Raw genomic sequence first — 20,946 nt, 5'->3', positions numbered from 1 at the left:
TGAAAGGAACATGACTAATGTGTGCATACCACAGGAATCTACAGGATATGAGTTTAATCCTCAGGTAAGTTATGCTTTAATAAAAGGGGCATTTACTATAACAGAGTACTTTGATTCCCTTGGTCCCATTTCAATCAAGAGTAATGACTTCAAAAGAAGCACATGTTTAAAGACAATATCCCTTTGCTGTATATCAGGCCACGCGTAATGCAAAGACTTACTGACATGATATGATCCATTAGCCTACTACCCTTTCAATGTTTGTACTTTCTCTATCTTTTACTATATCACATACTAGGGGTATGCAATATGGGTCGTCGAAAATGTAACACACCTTAATGCTTTCACTGTATGGTAGAATGCAGTTAGAATGGAGGTAAAAAGCCTCAGTGTGAGATTTTGTCTTGTATTTATATCATCCGATAGAGCTAATAGCACACAGGGCTCTCAAGTCTCGAGACACACGCATTTCAACCAAGCGGCAACCTCCCCGTCTCTCTCTCGAAACCAACACGGAAGTGAATTAAACTGCAATTCATCGACTGACCGCTTGAGGCAGGCTGCAAAAGTGAGTCAAATCTGTATCTCCCCCATGTTAAAATCCCCAACTTTACAGCAGAAAAAAATATGTTTACAGCCTGGAGCAAAAAGTGGTTTTGGTCTATATAGCTAATTTTGCCCTTCATGACAACTGTGAGGGGGGTGAATTTTTTTACACCTCATCCGTTTAAATTATATTAAGCCTTAAAGTTCTGCATAATTAAGGGCGTGGCCACTTGCGTGACTGGTGGATTGAGGCTGCTATAACTGCTAGCCGACGTTTGTCTCTGTTAACGTCACCCTCAGCTGCTGTACTTACCATCTCTGCAGTGTTTGTGCTTTTTTCGGGATTATTTCATACAATTTAATACACGCATTATACCTTTGCCCACGCCGTTGGATTCCGTCGGTGTCGAGTATGGAGAGAACAACCAGCGTTGTATTTCCAGTTGTTTTCCTCGCATGCACTAATGGATGTCTGACAATTTCGTTGCTTTTTTGAGTATACTGTACAGGCTACACTCGTTATGCGGTACCGTTGCTCTCAAACTTTTAAGTGTTAAATAAAAAGTACCGTGAGAAATTCCTGCAGGTGTCAGTGCTTTCTCTCCGTCCATGCAATAGATACACACCCGTGAATGAGCGCGGATTTCTAGTGCATTTACTTGAACTTCTGAGGTAATATTTTTGGTTTAACCCATTTGAGAAATTGAGAAGCGGCCAAAATCAGATTTTAAAATCAACTGAACTGAATAAAGCTCTTGATGAACTTGACGTGCGATGCCGCACTGACTGACATGTATGCGCATGAATCACTGTCACACGCACAAGCTCAGAGCAATATTGTAAGTTACTGCATGATAATACATTTTTAACTAGCAGAATAATAATGCATCCCGATACACATAGTCTCACTTTTAGTTACGTCTTTTAATTATTATAGTATTTTGAAGGGCAAAAACATGAACTTTAACTATTGGCTTACTTCTACATTCAGCTGTCACTTTAGCACGAGGCCAGTAGCATAGCATTAGTACCTCAGCTCCACCCACGCTCCGCCTCTTTGCCCATTTTCTTTTATCCGGGAGTGACGAGAGCTGACGCAATGCCAAGATGGCGACGGTTGGCCCCGCCTACTTTAGGCTTCAAAAGCACTCTTCAGAAACCTACGGGTGACGTCACGGACACTACGTCCATATTTTTTTACAGTCTATGATTTCAACCCGTTCACACGCTCACACGCAACACCTTGTATTTCTCACGCTGAGGAGTAAGGGAACTTGTCCCGCTATACAATTAATGGACGAGACGCAGGCAAATGGAGGGAAGTTCTCTGCCGAGTTCATAGCATCTGTCTCGAGTTATACAGAGTTAAATGCTAGCTACCAGCCAATCAGAAATTAGAATTAGTTGTTTCCGGGTAAATTATGTGTTCCCGCTGCAAGCTAGTTCGTTACTAGACAACACGCGGTTTGCGGACATCTTCATTTATTTTTTTAGCATTTTGATTTTACGATTCCTGGACGATATCTCTTGCCTGTGATCAAAGACAGTGAGAGCTGATGTTGAGGAGTATAGCCAAATTCGTGCTAAATTATTTTTGATGCATTCAAAAACTCTCCAACTGCTTTTAAAGGAGTCATCGGATGCAAAATACACTTTTATATGGTATTTGCAAATAAATGTGTCTTTGCAGTGTGTGGACCCAATCACCATATGCGATTAAAAAAAATCCATTCACTTTTTTTTAATCCTGAAAAAGCCAAAAAGTTGTTTCTCATTATCATTTAAAGAGACATGCACCGAAACGGGTCACTGTGAACAGAGCTGTTTTTGAAGAGGTAAAAAGGGTGTTGTTTTACACAACCATAGAGAAATTTTAACCAAAGTATGTTACAAACTTTACATGAAGACCCAAAAGAATCATACCAACTTGTGGAAAATGGGCATCCAATGACCCCTGTAAAGGTGACCGGTTTGGGTCTTGACATACATGCTCAGGGCAATAAGTTGTTATGACACAATGTTATGTACATTGAGCACTGATGTTCAGTTGGCTTGTTTGGGGTCAAATTTATTTTTATTTTTCAATAAATTTGTATTTTTTAAATATAACTATTTATTTTATTTGGATGAATTTGTCTTTTTATCAGATTTAACAATTGTTATAATTTCCATTTGTGCTGGTCAATTATGAACAATAGGCAAAATTGAACTGCTAGCAAAAATTGAAGCGAATTTGGTTGGGTCGAGGGACCGCTGCTGCAAATATTTGGGTGGCTCCTCCCCTAAATCTCACTCTAAACTTTTGATAAAACTTGAGAGCCCTGAGCACAAGCAATATCACGAGTGAGGGTGCTGTTTTGTTTTTCCAAATGTAAGCACGATTACAAATGTGATGGATTATATACAACAGTTCAATAAACAAGAAGTTAAAAATGTGAGTAACATTTTATAAAATATTGTCATGATGCTTTATTTCGCCAAGCAAAAATAGTTTCAAACAAATTCAGAGCCATTGTGTGTCTCTGAGCAAGAACAGTAAAAACAACCAAGGATATAGCACAAAATTAATCTCAGAAAATATTGTCTAATTATTGATATCAACAAAATCCCCCAAAATATCGAGATATCATTTTTTGTCAATACCGCACACCCAAAAGATATCACATATACACATCCACTCACCAAGGCATTTATTTGATCAAAAATGCAGTCCAAAACAGTAGCCTAGCCTACGATTGTGAAATATTATTACAATTTAAAATACTTAAAAACTATTTTCTATTTTAATATATTTTAAAATGTATTTGATTCCTGTGATGGCAAAGCTAAATTTTCAGCATCATTACGCCAGTCACATGATCCTTCAAAAATCATTCTAATATGTTGATTTGCTATTCAAGAAACGTATCATATATATTAATATTATTCATTAAAAAAAAGTTTTGTTGCTTAATTGCATCAGGATGAATACAATATTCAAAAGAACAGCATCTATTTAAAATATAAATGTTTGTAACAATGTTAAAAATAGGCTACTGTCACTTTCGTTCAGTTTAATGCGTCCATGTATCCTACTCTTTGGTATAGCGGCAGACTTCCCGCGTCAACAAGCGCCGAAATCCGGACTGGAGAAACCACAAATGCGTGGAGTGGAACAAAGTGTTCTGTAATCAACCGGCTCTAGCTCCATTCCGGGTTTTATGTTCCCTCAGTTGTACGCGAAACCCACTCCTTCCGAACATGCAGCATGAAAACAGGGACGATCTGGCCTTCACACAAACAAATGGCCCTGCCATTCTGCTACTGTAGTCAACATTTAACCTTTCATCAAAGTTATACATGAATTTTGAACAATACCCGTTCTTGTAGGACAACTTTGATTAACTTTTTTGATCCACTTCAAATGTTGACTATAGCCTACTGTATTTCAATAACATTTCTGCCATATCTTTATATGGGTAAGAGTATGCTTTTATGAATTCAGTTTAAACACTCTTTGATCGCCTCTACACCTGTCAACTGTGAGAAAATTGTAACAGTATCAAGAAAAAATAAATTGTTGAATAACAATAAATTGCTGAATAAGTGAAATGGCCCCATTTAGAAGTCTGAATCTGTCTATCTGGGAAACCAGCTGCTTGCAGGATGCAACCAAACCCCAGCATCAAGTATAGTAAAGCCTAATCACAGCATCTATAGTGTGCTTTGGGCTCAAACCAAATTTGTAGCAGTACTTGATTGCTGTGACGTTAGCACTGGTCTGGGATCAGGGTGAGGTGATTAGGGCCTATAGTGAATTAGCTCTAACTTCACAGGAGCACAATGATGACTCATAATTCAGTGCCCCTTGGTGAGGCAAATACCGTAACATGAGGAACTGGGCTTTGTTATTGCTTTAGTTTGTAGTTTTACTCAGATGTCCCTGTTTCCTGTAAAACAAAATACCTCCTCCACTCTTCAGGATGACTGGAGTTTAAATCATGGGTCATAAGTAAACAGACCTCAGATGGCAGGTGCAAGAGCGGGGTCAAGGACAGCGTTATTCTCGAACAGAACACACATCAGGGAATCTTGCTCCATTCATTGAATGACACTAAAAGTCATAACTAACTAAAAAAACTAAAGACAGTAAAAAAATAATACTAAAAAAAAAAAGATTATTGGACTGATACACCTTTTTATGCATTTTACAGTTGGACAATGGATAACTTTTTTTGGTAAAAAACTAAAGATCTTTATTTTTTAAGATTTTTTTGTTTGTTTTTTTAAAGAAAGAAACCACACACTCCTATATTGAATTTGATAATCTTCACTTGTGAGAACAGCTGTCAGATCTGCATGTTCCCCACTATGTAACAAGGACTAAGAAATAAAGGACAGATTCTTCTGCATCTGGAAGCAATGTGCAGCAGAACATATGAGGACCAACAAGATTCACCCCTGGATTTGAGCATCATTAAAACTAATGGATGTTAGTTTTAAACATATAAGACCATATGGACAGAAAGGCATCTACATCTGCAGTGAATCTACGTCTTATTCTGGCCCCTAGAATGACGTTCTTAATTCAGAGAAATGTAAACAGAGCACTTCAATTCACAATCCGTCTCTATAATGTATAGCACAACATCATTTTTATATAGGAACCATTTGGCAATGCCTCAGGGATCCTGTTAGCAGACTCATATGTAAACAGGGGGAAAGCTAAAAGGAAAAAAGTAAGTTTCTTAATCAAAATCAGGTTGGGCAAATCTGGAGTGGTAGTTTTACTGTGCTTTACCGACATCTAGTGGCTATATAATTTTATATGAAAATACAGGAGACCGCTCAGGGAATTTAAAGGGGAAATGCAAGAATATAATGTCATTGCTGACTGAAGCCTCTACCAAAGTATCTTCAAGGCTTGAAAAAAATCATAATCAGAAACACTAAAATACCACAGAACTGACTGTTGTTGGCAGCAATTGGGCACAATGTTTAAGACAGTGTCAAATGTTGGTTAAGATTATTTATGAGTCAGTTGTTCATTGGAACACTGGAAAAACAAACGCTGCAAATCCATACAAAATTTTATATTTGTAGCTATGCAAAGCTTTGGTTGTAATTGCTTATTGTGGTTTGTGTTGCGTTTTGTTTTTTTCTTTAGGAATTATACAGTTTTAATGAGGGGGGATATAACAATTCAGATAGACATTGAAAGAAAATCTAATTAGGTACACACTACATTCACTAACTTTCAAAAGTTTGGGGTCAGTACGATTTTTTTAAAGGAAATAAATACTTCTATTCAACAAGAATGCATTAAACTGTATCATAAAAATGCCAGTATATTTGTAATGTTAACAAATATATATATAAAAAAAACATTTCTAATGTTTTGAAAATATTTTTATTTCAAATAAATGCTGTTCTTTTGAGAGTTTTTTTATTCATCAAAATATCCAGGGAAAAATGCATCATGATTTCCAAAAAAGCATAAGCAGCACAACCGTTTCCAAGTATGAGAATACATGTTTTTGAGCACAAAACGGCATATTAGAATGATTTCTGAAGGATTGTTACACTGAAGACTGGAGTAATGATGCTGAAAATTCAGCTTTGCCATCACAGGAAATTAGATTTCTATTTTAAACTATATTAAAATAGATTTTTTAATTAAACAATTTATAATAATGTTTGCATTTTTTGATCTTGGTAAGCATAAGAGACTTCTTTAAACAATTTAAACTTACTCCAAAGAGAAATATTAAATAGAACTAAATGTTTCATGCAAATGTCTTTCAAGGCTTGTTGCAAACTGGAAAAAACAAAAAACAAAACAAAAAACACAAAAGCTTGTATGTTTTTCAGTTGAGTTTATTATAATTGCTCCCCTCATATCCCAAACTGTGGTTTCTTACAATTATCATTCAACTAGCCATTTGAAAAACACTGAACACTATTATTTCTACTGCTTGTCTGATTAAGCATCTCCCTACAGTCTGCACTGGTAATGACCCACATTTCTGCCTGTAACTCAGTCAAGCTGCTGAATTAAAGAAAAGAACCAAAAATATGAATCTATATATAAAATAAAAAACATGTAATTCACTCGCAAGCATGAACACTAATGATTTGCAGATAGAGACAGAGGTATTTTACAGGGATACTTAGGACCAATACTACAAACAGCAAAATAACTGAACACTGGAAACCTGAGAGACTCGCTGAGATTTATATGCCAACGTGAAATCTTTTCAATACTGTACAGCCATACAATACTTTCCACTTACTTGAGCTCTCAGGCTACTTTTTATACGAGAGCTAGATTAACAATAACAAAAACTAGTCGAAACAGAACACCCCACAAAGCTGAAAATACCTCTTAAGAAAAAAACATTCTGCCCAACCAAAAGTTCTCATATTTGCTGGTCCATTCTAGAGTAAACAAAAAAAAAAATTATATATAAAAAAAAAAAATTCGGATTCAAACCTAACACCAAGAGAAAATCAAATGCAGATACAATAGCAACGGTTCTTATTTCTACATCAAAAAAGAAATTTCAGAGTAAATAAAATAAAAAATGCTTTCTACTACAAAATACTATATTTTTATGAGCCAAATGCTAAGTGTGCCCTTAAAGTGGAGGGGGGGAAAAAACAACTAATAAAGCCTTTATACCAGTAAACAAGCCAGGTGCATGTAAGATGCTATAGAGCGTGAACTCAAAAGTGTTGATATTGAAGCCCTTTAGTGCACACACTGTGCCTGTCTGTAAGTACAAAAAAATAAGCTAATTTATGCAGCATAGAAATTTGTTGTATAGCAAAGCTACTGTAAACAGAGTTTGTTACAGAGGGCATTCATTACTGCTGCATCACAGCAGGTTAGCCAGTGCAAAGCTCAAAGGCCCTTCTAAACATCTTCCCTTACTACTAAAAAGATGTAACAAAGGTATTGGGTTATTGCTTTGCTACCAAAATAAGTGTTCAGTATGGAGGGACAAATGCTGTAAACTTAAACTAAAGAAAAGTTCAGGTGGGGTAAAACTACAATTACTTCAAAAGAAGAAAAAAAAGTTTTGCGATTCAGATCAACTACATTATATTTGGTCATTTGGTCTGGAATATATGTCAGTAAAATTTTTTAGTCTGTTTTCTGCCTTAGGATCGCTAGTTGCCGGCCACCCCAACAAGTGCCAAGCTGTTAGAGTGACATTCAGACAAATCCTAGCCTACCTGAGACGCACAGGCTTTGGCACGAATGTAGATGTACCAAATGCCGGCAAACTAGTCAGTGAGATTCACAGAGGTAATCTTCAATGGCTGCTGCCTGATTTGCAACAGTTTAAGGCCTGTCGGCATGAATAAAAAGGTTTCTGCAATAAGAAGAGCTTTAAAAAACTATTCCCATTTTTAATGAATGATAAAAGTGCATCTGTATAATGAAAAAGGAATGAATGAGGGGGAAATAATAAAAAACAAGCGTGAAGGAAACCCTTTGTGATATGAAATATCCTGATTAAACAACACCTCATGAGACAGGTCAAAAGGTCCAGCATCTTTACTGTTTAACAGAAATGATTCTAGGTGGTTTGCGAAGGCTGTGGCTTTGGTGACTTTTAGAACTAAAATGTAATATTTGTGGTACAGAGGCCCTCACTCAACCAGCCCGTCAGCTTCTGTTCATTATGAGCTCATGGGCTTGATGGCAATGGGACACTCATCCCCCATGGCAGCCAACACAGAGACCTACAAGAGAAAAAGAAGTCACAAAAATCAACTCTTTTTCAAAATGACATAGTAAAACACTAGGACTACTTTTAGAGTCATCATGAAATTCACCCAATCCATTTTCATGCATTCATGCAACTCAAATGTTTCATCAGAAGAAACGACTAACTTCTGATGAAGTATGCTAGATTTCTACATTTAATCCGTTTAAACACCGCCACTCCACAGTTGACTGCAAATAAAGTGAATACCTGTACAACTGAACTGAACTAAAACAATGTATTTAGAAAAACAACTGGTCACACTTTAGTTTAGGGTCCAATTCTCACTATTAACTGACTTTTACCTCAAACTCCTAATTAGTAGTTACTAAGGTAGTAGTTAAGTTTAAGGAATTGGGGAGGATGTAGAATATGGTCTTGCAGAATATGGCATTAATATGTGCTTTATAAGTACTAATAAACAGACAATATCCTAGTAACTAGGATGCTAATCAGCAACTAGTTAATCGTAAGAATTGGACCCTAAACTGAAGTGTTACCAAAAAACTAATTCAGGTGTGTTTAACAGGGGTCCACCATTTATGATTTGACCTCAAACAATGTGAAAATTGCATTAGGCAAAACACAAATTTATCCCTAATAAGCTCAAAGTTAAGATGTTCAGCTAATGTCTCATTGTCCTTTCTACATAAAAAAATGTATTAAGTAAAATTAAATTGCATTATAAAGATATAATAGTTATTCCACTCACATGTCTTTTGTTTATCTTGCATTAAATTAACAATAAAAAAGCTGCCAATTTGATTGTTTCCACATGGTGTGGCAGCGGTAATATGATAAAAGTCAGAGCGGTTCCTGTATTTTCAAGTCAAGTACTCTGAAAATTTAGTTTATAAATTGTAATAAGTTCTACAAGGACATGAACGCTTTATACAAGCCAGAATCTCATAATTACGGTAATTCTGACATGGTGTGTGGACCCATGATCAGCCACTAAGGACCAATCCAATGTCCACTAAGGGGTCTTTATGCTCTAGACCCCTGATCTAAATTAAATCATGAAAGCCTCTTCATCTAAAAAGTCTATTTAAAAAAATGAACAGGCTCACAGTATACAAATTGATGTGAATTTGAAAGGATGTAACAGCTACAGACCAGAAATTCATCCCCAGATTCAAATTTGCTCTCTATTTCTTTGCCCAGATCCCCCTCAGGCAGCTTGAGGTCCTCACGCAAATCTCCATTATCCTTCAGCAGGGAGAGGTAGCCATCGGTGATGCCAACCAGCTGTGCCACAGGAAAGGCAAAAAATGCACATCAATTTAAAAAAGCCACAGAATAGATCAAAGTGTAGACATTGTGTTTAGCGCTAACTCTTTAGCACAAAATCATTACACTGTATATGTGAACATGGCTGATGAACATTGATAAACGAGGTCTAAGGTTGATTATAGTTTGAACTTACTTGATAGTCCAGTCTCTTGATATTAGGAACATCCATGTTGTGGGTAGAGGGACAGATATCTTCATTTTTCTTTCCAGTAAATATGTCTATTCCAACCATGTGCACCTGAAAAGGAAATTAAGCAAATGCATTTCAAACCTTTAATGATTACAATGTTACGGATTCAATAATATGCAATGCATTGTGAAATGTGGCCGTTATTTTAAATTAAGCCCTCAACAGTGAGTATTAATTTGATACCTTGGCGTGTCCATGCTTGCCAGTCTTGGAAGTAGACATCTCCACAATCTTGCATGGACGTCCCTTTAGCACCACAAAGCCGTTCTTACGCAGAGCACTGCACTGCATGGGGAAGGTTAGAGAAGCCCCAGCATCTCCACTGGTGAAATCAGTATCAAGATCAGCCATGAAGGGTTAATCGAAGAGGATTCTGTGCGCAAAAGAAAAACGGAATAATTACCACATTCATGTAATATGTTTACATAGTAAGGAGCACAGTCGGAATCAGGTAGTAATGCTGTGGTAATCTGATATATAAGTTACTACGCTCAAACATCCAAGCTAACACTACGGCACATGTGCAAAAACATTACCGCATGGTACTTTTAAAGAGATAGTTCACCGATTTTTTTTTTTAAATTGTCATAAGTTTCATTTCTTCTCTGGAACCTTAGAGAAAATGTGATACATTGCAATAGACAACAAATGTCAATGATAACCAAAACGTATGTTCAACAGAGCAAAGTCACGCTGGAGCGACACGAGGCGAGGGTGAGGAAACGACGGAATGTTAATTTTAGGGTGAACTAACGTTATCCCTAAAAGTGTGCTGAAACATTCGCACATTTTGCTGAAATAACGATAGAATATCCCTTTGTCTGTTAATGTGTATAAATATTACAGACTTAACAGCACGTTAAAGCTAACGTAAAACAACTCTTGAGCTGTTAGGGGTGCTCTAATAGACCGTAACACACTTGACTACGAACTCATTGCCAATGTTATAACGTTAAATGTGAACAAATCCACCAAAACTACCACGGCCTGGACACCCACAAAAGGCGCGCAAAAGTTGAACCTCGCTAAATTCGCCGAATCTAATGCAGTCAGAGGCGCCGTTTGAATGTTTAAGCTGGATGAATGACTCACTTTACAGCTAACTTACACGCAAAGTTAACCGGAACTACTAAGTTGACCGAAACATTTAAAGAACGTGTATTAGCTTACAAACATATAAACCTTGCTTTTGCTCGGGAACAAACCCATATCATGGAACATCGTTCAAAAACGAGTAAACAGAGATGATCGCATGGTAATCAAGAACTTTTGTCAGGCCGTTATGCTGCTCTGTCTAGCTTTGACACACATGCAAAATAAAACAACTCCACACCCAGACGCTCGGATCACACAATCGACCGCTTCAGGACACCGTCTTGAATCGCCAAATCCTCTTCCAGAGTTGTATCCACACACTGTGCTGTATTAAGAGGATTCGCCTATAAATGTTGCGATGCTGTAGCAGAGAGCATTGAAAACGCCAGTCATTCCCTTCCAACAAAAGACGGAAAGATCTGCGCATGCGCGCACCTTTACTGCAACGAGATTCTCATGCACGAGGAGAAACTGCTACAGCTGCCTGCGTAGTGCTCAAATTTAAGCAGAGAAAAAAACAATTATCAAACAACAACAAAAAAATCACGAGATAGTAAACCTTTAAAGTTCAACGAACACAAATATCAAACCATTGTTTTGGCCATCAAATGTAATTGATAAAATAAGTTTAGTGCATTGATCATTGCAAACACGTGGCAACTTGCTTCGACCTGTCATTTCTAAAACGTACCCTTGTCCTGAGAGCAAGTTAACCCTTTTTCTTAAACCCAACCTTCATTTCATAGTTGAATGTATCATATGCCATTATTGTTTGCACTGCCCATCAGCAATTACAAAATATGATGATTTTGGAGGTTGTATAGGCTTATTGGAGTTCATTATTTGTTCTGTTATCTAATAGCAAAAAATCAATTCATTAGAGAAGGAATTGAAGTCTAGTTTGGGGCTCCACATTCCACCTTATTCAACATTGATCATATTATCAGCATACTGATTTTTGAAAGATTGGATGACACTGAAGATTCAGTAGGCTATAAACAGGAATAAATTGCATTTTAAAATAGCATATTAAAACAAAAAACGGTTATGTATTTTTGTCCCCCACAATTACTGTTTTTACTTTATTTTTGATCAAATAAATGCAGCCTTGGTGAGTAAATAAGAGACTTGCAGACCCAAACTTTTTAACAATAGAGTGGTAAACATAACATTCACTGCATCTTTGCAATAACTTTCCAGGTACTTTGACACTCATCAAACTGCCATGAAGTATAACTTTAAATGGAAGAATGACTATAGCAACAGATTAAAAGACACATGAAAAAGGTTTCAGCCCATTGTGTTTTCAAAGGCCTTCCTATCATTTAATATAATACAAATTAAGGATTCTGCTTCTATTCTGCAAAACTATAAAGTAATTGTTATGTCCTAACAGTCTTGGGATTTTTAGGTATCTACAGTATAACAAAGCAAATAATTACGGTTGTTTTAATGGTTACATTAATTGTTTGTAATGGTTTACTTTAAAATATGGCTAATTTTATAATGGCAACAAATACACAAATGTAGGCTAATACAACCATCGTAACTCTAGAACAAAATGTAAAAAAAAAAATCTTACATTTTGTCTTTGAATATATTTATACACTAAACAATTGTAGATGATGTTCCTTCATAGATTCATTTTAAAATATATCATAACTCCCATATTAATTATGTAAGTTTGTATAACCTTCTTTCAGTTGATTTATAGCTTATCACACAAATCTCAGGTGGCATAAAAAATTCTCCCCTTAAGCTGAAAGGACAAATCACTTTAAATTTGCAACCATCAATATCACTACTGAAATACACTGAAAAAAATATTATTTTACAATGTGAGGCATTTAAAAATATTTTTAGCAGATATATAACTTTGTGAATATAAAAGAAATATACAATCATCTAAATTCAACATCAGCTGCGCCAAGGCCAGTGCTTGTGTATATTGCACTGTCTGTCAAGATTACGTTGTTGTGTTTAGTTAATCTCTTTACTTGCATCTAGGCTAATTATTTCTTGTCAAATGATGAGCTCTGCTTGAGGCTTAGTGGAATATACAACAGATCAGATTCAGTTCTGTCATAACAGGTAAGTTCTGTGACTGCAGTAACAATGTTCACTCCACAGTTGCCATAAACCAAGGGTCCTCCTTCAGGCCTCTGTAGAGCTCTTGAGCTGCACCATCTCAGCCTCTTCTTGAGGTTTGGAAGGAGGGGCTCCACGTTTGCGCTTGAAAACTGCTGCTATCTCTTCACAAGTCTTCCCTTTTGTTTCAGGTACACGCAAGTAGATAAAAACGGTGAAACCGAACAGGAGTACTGCAAAAATGACGAAGACATAGCTCCCACAAAGACTCTAGGGACCAAAGCAAAATTAGATTTATTCTTATTTTGAAGACCTTGTGTAGTGATGGCATGTAAGGATACTGCGCAATTGTAAAGATGCAGGAAACTCTTACCTCTAAATAAGGGAAAAACATGCCAATAATAAAATTGCAAGTCCAGTTGCAACATCCAGCTAATGCGATGGCTGCTGGACGTGGTCCCTGACTGAAGAGCTCTGCCACAATGAACCACGGGATTGGTCCAGGCCCGATCTCAAAGAAAGACACGAACATGAATATGGCCGTCATGCTGAGGTAGCTCATCCATGAGTAAACGTCCTGAGAAGCAGAAGAGAGAGAATTATGAAACAATCACAGACCAGCAACTCAGTCTATCTAATGACAATTTCAGATACTCTATAGCTCCTGAATTAGAGTTTTCTCCATTTGATACATTTTGGCTTTCTTTCATAAAATGTCAATCATACCTGAAATGCCAGGCCCACTGTCATGGCCACTGCACAGCAGCACATTCCTCCCAACCCAACCAGAGTGAGTGTTCGTCTGCCCGTTCTGTCCACCAAGATCACCTGGAGAGCACGCATACACACACATAAATGAACCAGACTGTTCAAGAATCCCCACGATTGCCTGTATGCTTAAAGACTTCTCAAAGGTGCACTCAGAGTTTTCAATCAATGATTTATTTATATATATTGCCATATACTGACATCTAGTGGTTTTGAACTGTTGAACCAGCATATGCTATATAGGCTGTAGTGATATTTGGATATTTATCCACATGTATTATAATTGGTTTTTATTATAAATTTTTTCATTAGTCAAAATATTTTATCTACTGTTTAATACTAATGATTTTATTACTAATGTCTACTACTATTATTATTATTAATATTATTATATTGTTTAATATTTATTATTATTCATTTATATTTTATTTTTCCTTTCTTTCTAGCAGTTTAGTGGTCATGTTTCCACATTACCACGAGATTTTAGGGGTTCCACACCACCAAAATCACTACTCAGACACAAAATTAAAAATATTTGGCTGGTCATGTGATCGCAACATGGTGGCCTTCATGAGGTGACACTTTATTTTTATTAAGCTGCCTTCACCAATTTATCTCACAATTATGACTTTTTTTTCTCACTATTGTGAATTTACATTTCACAATTTTAACTTTTTCTTACAATTGTGAATTTATATCTCACAATTTTGAGGGTTTTTTTTCACAATTGCTCACAATTTTTACTTTTTACTCACAATTGTGAATTTATTTCTCGCAATTTTGATTTTATAACTCACAATTACGAGTTTATAACTGACAATTCAGACTTTTTTATTACTCGCAATTCTGATGCAATTGAAGGTTTTGGTTTTTTTTATTGCAAGATTTTTTATTGATTTTTTAATTGTGAAAAATTGTGAGCAAAAAATCTGAGCAGAATCTTGTGGCGGAATCTCATGTGAAATTATATAGCTATACAACATATTTTTCAAAATGACTATAATTTCTTTAGGGCTAAAATCAGAAATTGACTTTCTAAAAGCATAGTGCTTTCATGCACCAGATTCATCAAAACATGTTCTGAATGGATTATTTGATTTAGAGTAGCTATTGACTCATTGCTCAAAACTGTTTTCACTTGCAGGCTTGCCCTTGAACTAGCATAGATAAACACTGCAAAGTCACGATAACATATGGCTTCTTTCCAGCTCTATAAACCGACAGATCTCTTCCGATCCAGCAGTTATTATAACTTATTATATAATCCTTTCACAAGATTCAAGGTGAGGTGTGAAACATGAGCATGATTGATAACGTCAGCAATATTTTTTATAAATCTAACCTACATTTTGACAAATTATGATCATAAAGAGTGTTGTTCTGCCTTTCAGTTCTAATAATTGCTAGCTGTTGTCTAAAGAAACATGCTCTCAACTAAGTTGGATTTATCTACAATATCAATATTGAGTTACTGTCAAAAAGCATTAAAGGAAAGTAAGACCCATGAGGCAACGGCACTCCGCTGTTTCTAAGAGACGAGAGCCTGTTCCTCAGCAGCCGGTGTTTGCCTTTAAATTAGTGTCTATTTACCGACACAAGGGTGAAAACGATGTTTACAACTCCCACTCCAATAGTGGCGTACACAGGCTGACCGACCCCTGCAGTCTGGAAGATCGAAGTAGAGTAATAAAAGATCTAAAAAAACACAAAGACAAGATCAAATATCACATAAAACTTCACTTTGAAATGTTTGTTGTTGTTTTTTCCAATAAAATGGGAGTAGGGGAGTAAAATTGAGCGTACAGCGTTGATCCCAGAGAACTGCTGGGAGAAATGCATCATCAGGGCCACAAAGAGCTGCTGGCGGTACACAGAGGAACGGAGCAGACGCAGGATGGACATCTTCGCCTCTTTCATGGCCTCCTCCTTCTGCGCCTGCATCTCTGCTATGTCCTTCGAGGTGTCGTAATCTCCCTTCAGCCTTTTCAGACCTACCAGAAGGAAAAAGGACAGCAAGTTCAGAATAAAGGCCTGTTGACACCAAAAACAATAACTATAACGACAACTTAGTTATTTTTTATGTTTTAAAAATCACTCAACTCTAAGAGAATAGAGGAGTCCATATCACAACTAACAACAACGACACAAAGTAACAATATTTTTGTATTTAAAAAAACCTAATTTTGAATAGAGTCATAATGTAATAAGATTAAGGCCCTAATGTTTTAAGAAATAAAGTCATAATCTTACAAGAACAAAGTCATAAGGTTATGCTGAGAATAAAGTTGTAATGTTGTAAATATAAAGACTTCATAAGCATTTTACTTAAAATACAAATTCGTATTACTTTTTGCATTGAAAAGCTATTGTAAAGCATCACTGGTTTTATCATATATATATTTTTAAAAGTATCATATAAAATCATAAATTTTGTGTAATATGCCGTGAAAGTATTTTGAGGGGAAATATTTTTGGCAAATTCGCACAGAGTTTTCATTAGTATCTGGCAGCGGTTATGAACAGTAAGAAATAGAATTTATTAAGGAGAAATGAATACAGACATTCAGGAAATTGCCTGTTTTGTGCAATCTGTAGCAAGCAGTGGTCAACTCAACTTCACTGTGATGTTACTTTATTAATTCTCATAATATTGCGACTTCAATCTCACACAACTTTATCCTTGTAATTTTGAACGTTATTCTCAAAACATTACTACTTTAATGTTGTAATGTTTTGACTATTCTTTAAACTTAATGACTAAAGTTTCAGCCTATTATGAGATTATTCTCAAAATGTTTCTATTTTACCACTGCACAAAAACGATCTCTCTATAAATACAAACGACATGTTTAAGCATACATTGTCAAAGAGTAAGGACTGAGAAGACTTTGGCACATACTCTTGCATGTTTCTTCCACTTTGCCCAGTTTGATGTAGAGGTATGGAGGACTCTCTGGGCACAGAAGCAGCAGCAAACTCTGCAGGATGGCAGGAGCTCCAGAAAGACCCAGCAACACGTGCCACATGTCATCGTTTCCCAGCAGGAACTCCAGACCAATGACCTGTAGATGATAAGGACACCTGCACACATCTTACAGCTTCTAATAAGAGCCCACAAAGATGAAATAACTTCAATAAAAGCTTCATTTTTTAAAAAGTGATGAAGATTCAGAGCAGATAATGTGACCGTAGACTTTACTTAAAAAGCAAATTCATAGTACTTTTTGCTTTGAAAAGCTATTACAAAGCATCATTATTTACATCACAATTGTTAGCTGATTGTTAAACTGATTTTCCATTGAAGGAAATTTTTATTTTTATTTAATACATTTAAATATTCAGTTCCTGTTATGAACCTTTGAATCTTTATGTATTTGTGGATTTGACACTCACTTGACTAAGAAGGATGCCAATTACAATAGCCAGTTGGTGGAGCGCTCCCATTGCCCCTCTGTACTTCACTGGAGAAATCTCTCCAATGTACAAGGGCACCAGGCCAGATGACAGACCTATAACCCATATGCCAGTCAAAACATTTTGCATATACATATACAAAACATATACAGTGCAATGTGATAAAACAAATACATTTAAGTAAATATCTGTAATGAATGAATGCCTAGAGTCTGTACACCAGTCAGATCATCTTAGCATGTGAAGTCATTTAATCTATCTCCATTGATATCTGATATACAGTATAGTGCTGCTTCGTTTGTAGGCAGCGAAAACGGTGCATCTGAATATGCCTACCTCCATACTGTATCGTAGGCAAAAAAAAAAAAATGATATGTGAGCCGAGTATTCGCAGTATTCATAAAACATTAGGCGAGTTGCACATTTGATGGACACTTTACTATCCCATGAGGCCACTGAAAATAATTTAGAAATAGGGGATGTGGTAAATCCTAATTTTATTCATACTATATAGATTGTATAATGTCTTTTTAACGGTTGCAAAGTACGTTTCAAAACCAAATGTAGTATCTATAGTATGTGATTTCGAACGAAAAAATTATTGAATCATGCATCATTCGCACTGATTTGAAGCAATTGCAGCCTGTGTAAGTGAGTCAATGTATCATTCACTCAACTGATTCATTCAAAAACACTGATCCATTAAGGAAACACTGCTACTGTGTTGTACACAAGGGTTCATGATTAGACTTAATTTGGAATTACTTTTGTTGATGAGAAGATTGGATCATTTTACTGATTTGAATTTTGATGTTAAATTATTTTCAAAAGCCAAATTTCCTTTATTTGTTGATCGTAATGTGAATTAGGAAAACCCCCATTGGCCTAATGCAGCCAAATATGAATAACGAGAAACACAAAATCGGGAAACAAAATAACGGGAAATATTGCATTTAAAATGTAAGTTACTCAACTGCTTTAAAGCAATATCCCACTCATTGATTTTCTAAACGGCTCACTGTACAGCTCTGCTCATTTGATATTGCTTTTGAATTAGTATTAGACCATAGTTGTTATTATTAAAAGACCTGTTTCCTTTTTATCTTACATGTTCTTGTTTCTTCTTATTTGTTTTTAACACATTTTAAATACAAATTGACTCCATTTTTTACTATTTATTGTTATTTTTATTTCTTATGCACTAGACTTTCTCTCGAGATTCTCTGAAAAGGCAATACTCTGTCTTACCACAGTACAGCCCCATGATAGCACGTCCTGCTATCACCATGAGGTAAGGTGTGCCCATCTTAGCCAGGCTCATGAGCAGCCCAGCCGTTATGGCAAGGACATTTATTGCCAGCATGCCTTTAATCCTGTAAATCAATATTATACAGAGAGGAACACAAATGAGTCATTCTCCTGTATCTGAACATATAAATCTTAATTCTTCAAGATAAAGAAAGCTGAAGCTATTTCTTGCAATTCACGTCATTGATCGCTTTCCTTTTTATCTTATCGCAAATAATAATTCCCAAGTTCACAGATACTCCACCTTCCACGGAAGTCGCTAACAAAGCTCACTAGAAAGGAGGACACCATGCCTCCAATGGAGAAGATGGCCACAGACAAGGACCAGTACATGACCACAGAAGGATCAGAAGCTTCTTCGTGTTCGGTGGTGTTTCCTCCTTCTCTACGGGCCAGGTCTTCATTATAGACACCGAGAGATCTTGCATAGTGCCTCTCAATGACCTACAACACAAATGGCACACTGCCATGACAAATCCTATCCTAATAATGATACAGAACAAAAGTCCTTTCTCTTGAAGATATAATCTTAAGCAGATAAATCCATATCATTCTGGCTCAGAATGCAGCTGGGAGTGTGAAGGTTGTAATGATGGTGTGACGACTGACCTTCTGTGGGGCATTGATGACTCCCAAACTGTATCCCATCTGCAGAGAGCCAAGTGTGGCTGTGAACACTGCCAGAGCGAGTGTGCCTGTTAACTGCTGCGAGACAGGAAAACAGATACCGTTAACGCACACACACATTCATTTACTGTATTTACTTATTCTTTATTAAAGGGACATTAGGGCACACTTTACATTAAGGTTTCATTTGTTAACTACATTAGTTAACCAATGTGAACAATACTTTAGCATTTAATCTGAAATAATGTTAATCACAACATTTACTAATAGATCAAATGTTTTACTTGTTAGCATTAGTTAATGCACAGTGAACTATCATGATTAATAGTTAATACATGCTGTAATAATGTTGCTCGTCATTAGTTCATTTTAGGTAATGCATTAATGTCAACAAAGGAGTCCTTATTGTTACAGAAATTAAACAAAATGATCTGCAAAAATTGCCATGCTCAATTACATATTTTACTCTTAATTATATAATCTGTAATTAAGGTATTGAACCAAATGAAAGAGAAATGTTTGTGGACTAAAATATAATGCATCCATTTTAATAAAATTGCGCTCTTAATGAACAATTACATTCATGTTTTTATTTATACCCAAAATAAAATGTGGAGGTAACAGTTTGCACTAAAGTTTTATTAGTTAACATTAGCCAACTACTTTAGTTAACGTGAACTAAGAATGAACAATACTTCTACAGCATGTATTAATCTTAATGATAATTTCAGTGCATTGTTAAAATCAAAAGTTGTATTTAACTTTTTTAAAGATTAATACATACTGTAACAAATGTATTACTCATGGTTAGTGCATGTTTGTTAAAACATTAATGCTAACAAATGAGACCTTATTGTACCAATGTCAATTTTAGAAGTATTCTTGTGTGTTTGAACAAACATTTGATTTTAGCTCAATGAACAGATTAGATAAAGTTGGATTAACACAATTTTACTCAAGATAATTGAGGTGATGCCACTTAAAATATGCTTATGAAATATCTGAAATGTAGATATGTATTTTGTGCAGTGAGTAATACTTAAGTAAACAGAACAAAGCTCTTGATTATCTAAAAACCTCTGGTAATACTAATTTAACAGTGTACTTTGCTCATATTACATTGCTACAATTATCCACTATAGTAACAATAATGCACAATCACAAGAAGCCTCAACAAATGTGTGCATAGAGCAGGTACACGGAGTTCATTCACATTACCAAGTACTTATGTAAATAAACTGTCATATAAATAGAATGACCAGCTCCTTGTATATCATCTAAAAACTGTTGCATTTCTTAAAGTACAAAAATTCTTACTAGTCAGTTAGTACTGAACCAGAATCCATATTCCGGTCATTTTTGTGATTCATTTGTTCATTTTTAACTAAATGGTTGTTTATTTAGTCAAATCACAGTAACAATGATAAACCCAGAAACATCATAATCACAGCATGAATAACATCTGCAATCCCGATTCTGCATTTCATGACTATCATGTCTGCCGTCTCTGTCATACAAGAGTAAATTCAAAACATTCCACAAAAAATACATTTAAATTAAACATGCATCTAGCATGATCAAACTATCAATCATACAGACTGCATCATTATCCATTTGAATTTGTGACGACATATGAAAACATTTACCTTTTCCATTTTGCATGAAGTATCAGCAAAAGACGCTCTTGGTTGTTATTAGTGGCTCCAAGGTTCTCGGCCGGTTTCCCAATACTCAGTAAATGATCAATCCTGTCACTGCAGGATCATGCTGCACACGGGTGCTGTGCTGGAGACCTTCTGCCCTCATCCATCCGCTAATGATGTCCATGTCTCACCGCGGCTTATGTGGTGCTTTAGGAAAATC

General features: G+C 35.9%; 2 protein-coding genes across 2 annotated transcripts; both read right to left on the bottom strand.

Moving 5' to 3' along the window:
* Positions 1-6,386: 6,386 nt before the first annotated feature.
* Positions 6,387-11,560, bottom strand: eif5a2 (eukaryotic translation initiation factor 5A2). The gene is made up of 5 exons (XM_077228254.1): positions 11,117-11,560; positions 9,967-10,156; positions 9,727-9,831; positions 9,417-9,548; positions 6,387-8,277 (listed from the first exon to the last, which is right to left on the bottom strand). Exons 2-5 carry the CDS (start codon positions 10,132-10,134, stop codon positions 8,215-8,217), a joined length of 468 nt encoding a protein of 155 aa, XP_077084369.1. The 5' UTR covers positions 10,135-10,156; positions 11,117-11,560; the 3' UTR covers positions 6,387-8,214.
* A 1,335-nt stretch (positions 11,561-12,895) lies between these two features.
* Positions 12,896-20,854, bottom strand: slc2a2 (solute carrier family 2 member 2). Its single transcript, XM_077228238.1, has 11 exons — positions 20,730-20,854; positions 19,066-19,161; positions 18,701-18,900; positions 18,397-18,521; positions 17,128-17,243; positions 16,634-16,796; positions 15,538-15,725; positions 15,325-15,429; positions 13,693-13,794; positions 13,340-13,543; positions 12,896-13,236 (listed from the first exon to the last, which is right to left on the bottom strand). The coding sequence occupies exons 1-11, from the start codon at positions 20,736-20,738 to the stop codon at positions 13,033-13,035; spliced, it is 1,512 nt and encodes a 503-aa protein (XP_077084353.1). The 5' UTR covers positions 20,739-20,854; the 3' UTR covers positions 12,896-13,032.
* Between the last annotated feature and the right edge of the window lie 92 nt (positions 20,855-20,946).

Source organism: Siphateles boraxobius, unplaced genomic scaffold (assembly GCF_051911475.1).
Source record: "Siphateles boraxobius isolate OS27281-9 unplaced genomic scaffold, OSU_SipBor_1 1, whole genome shotgun sequence".
NCBI lineage: Eukaryota > Metazoa > Chordata > Actinopteri > Cypriniformes > Leuciscidae > Siphateles > Siphateles boraxobius.
The sequence above is the reverse complement of the archived record's forward strand: the minus strand, read 5'-3'. Positions and strand labels throughout refer to the sequence as shown.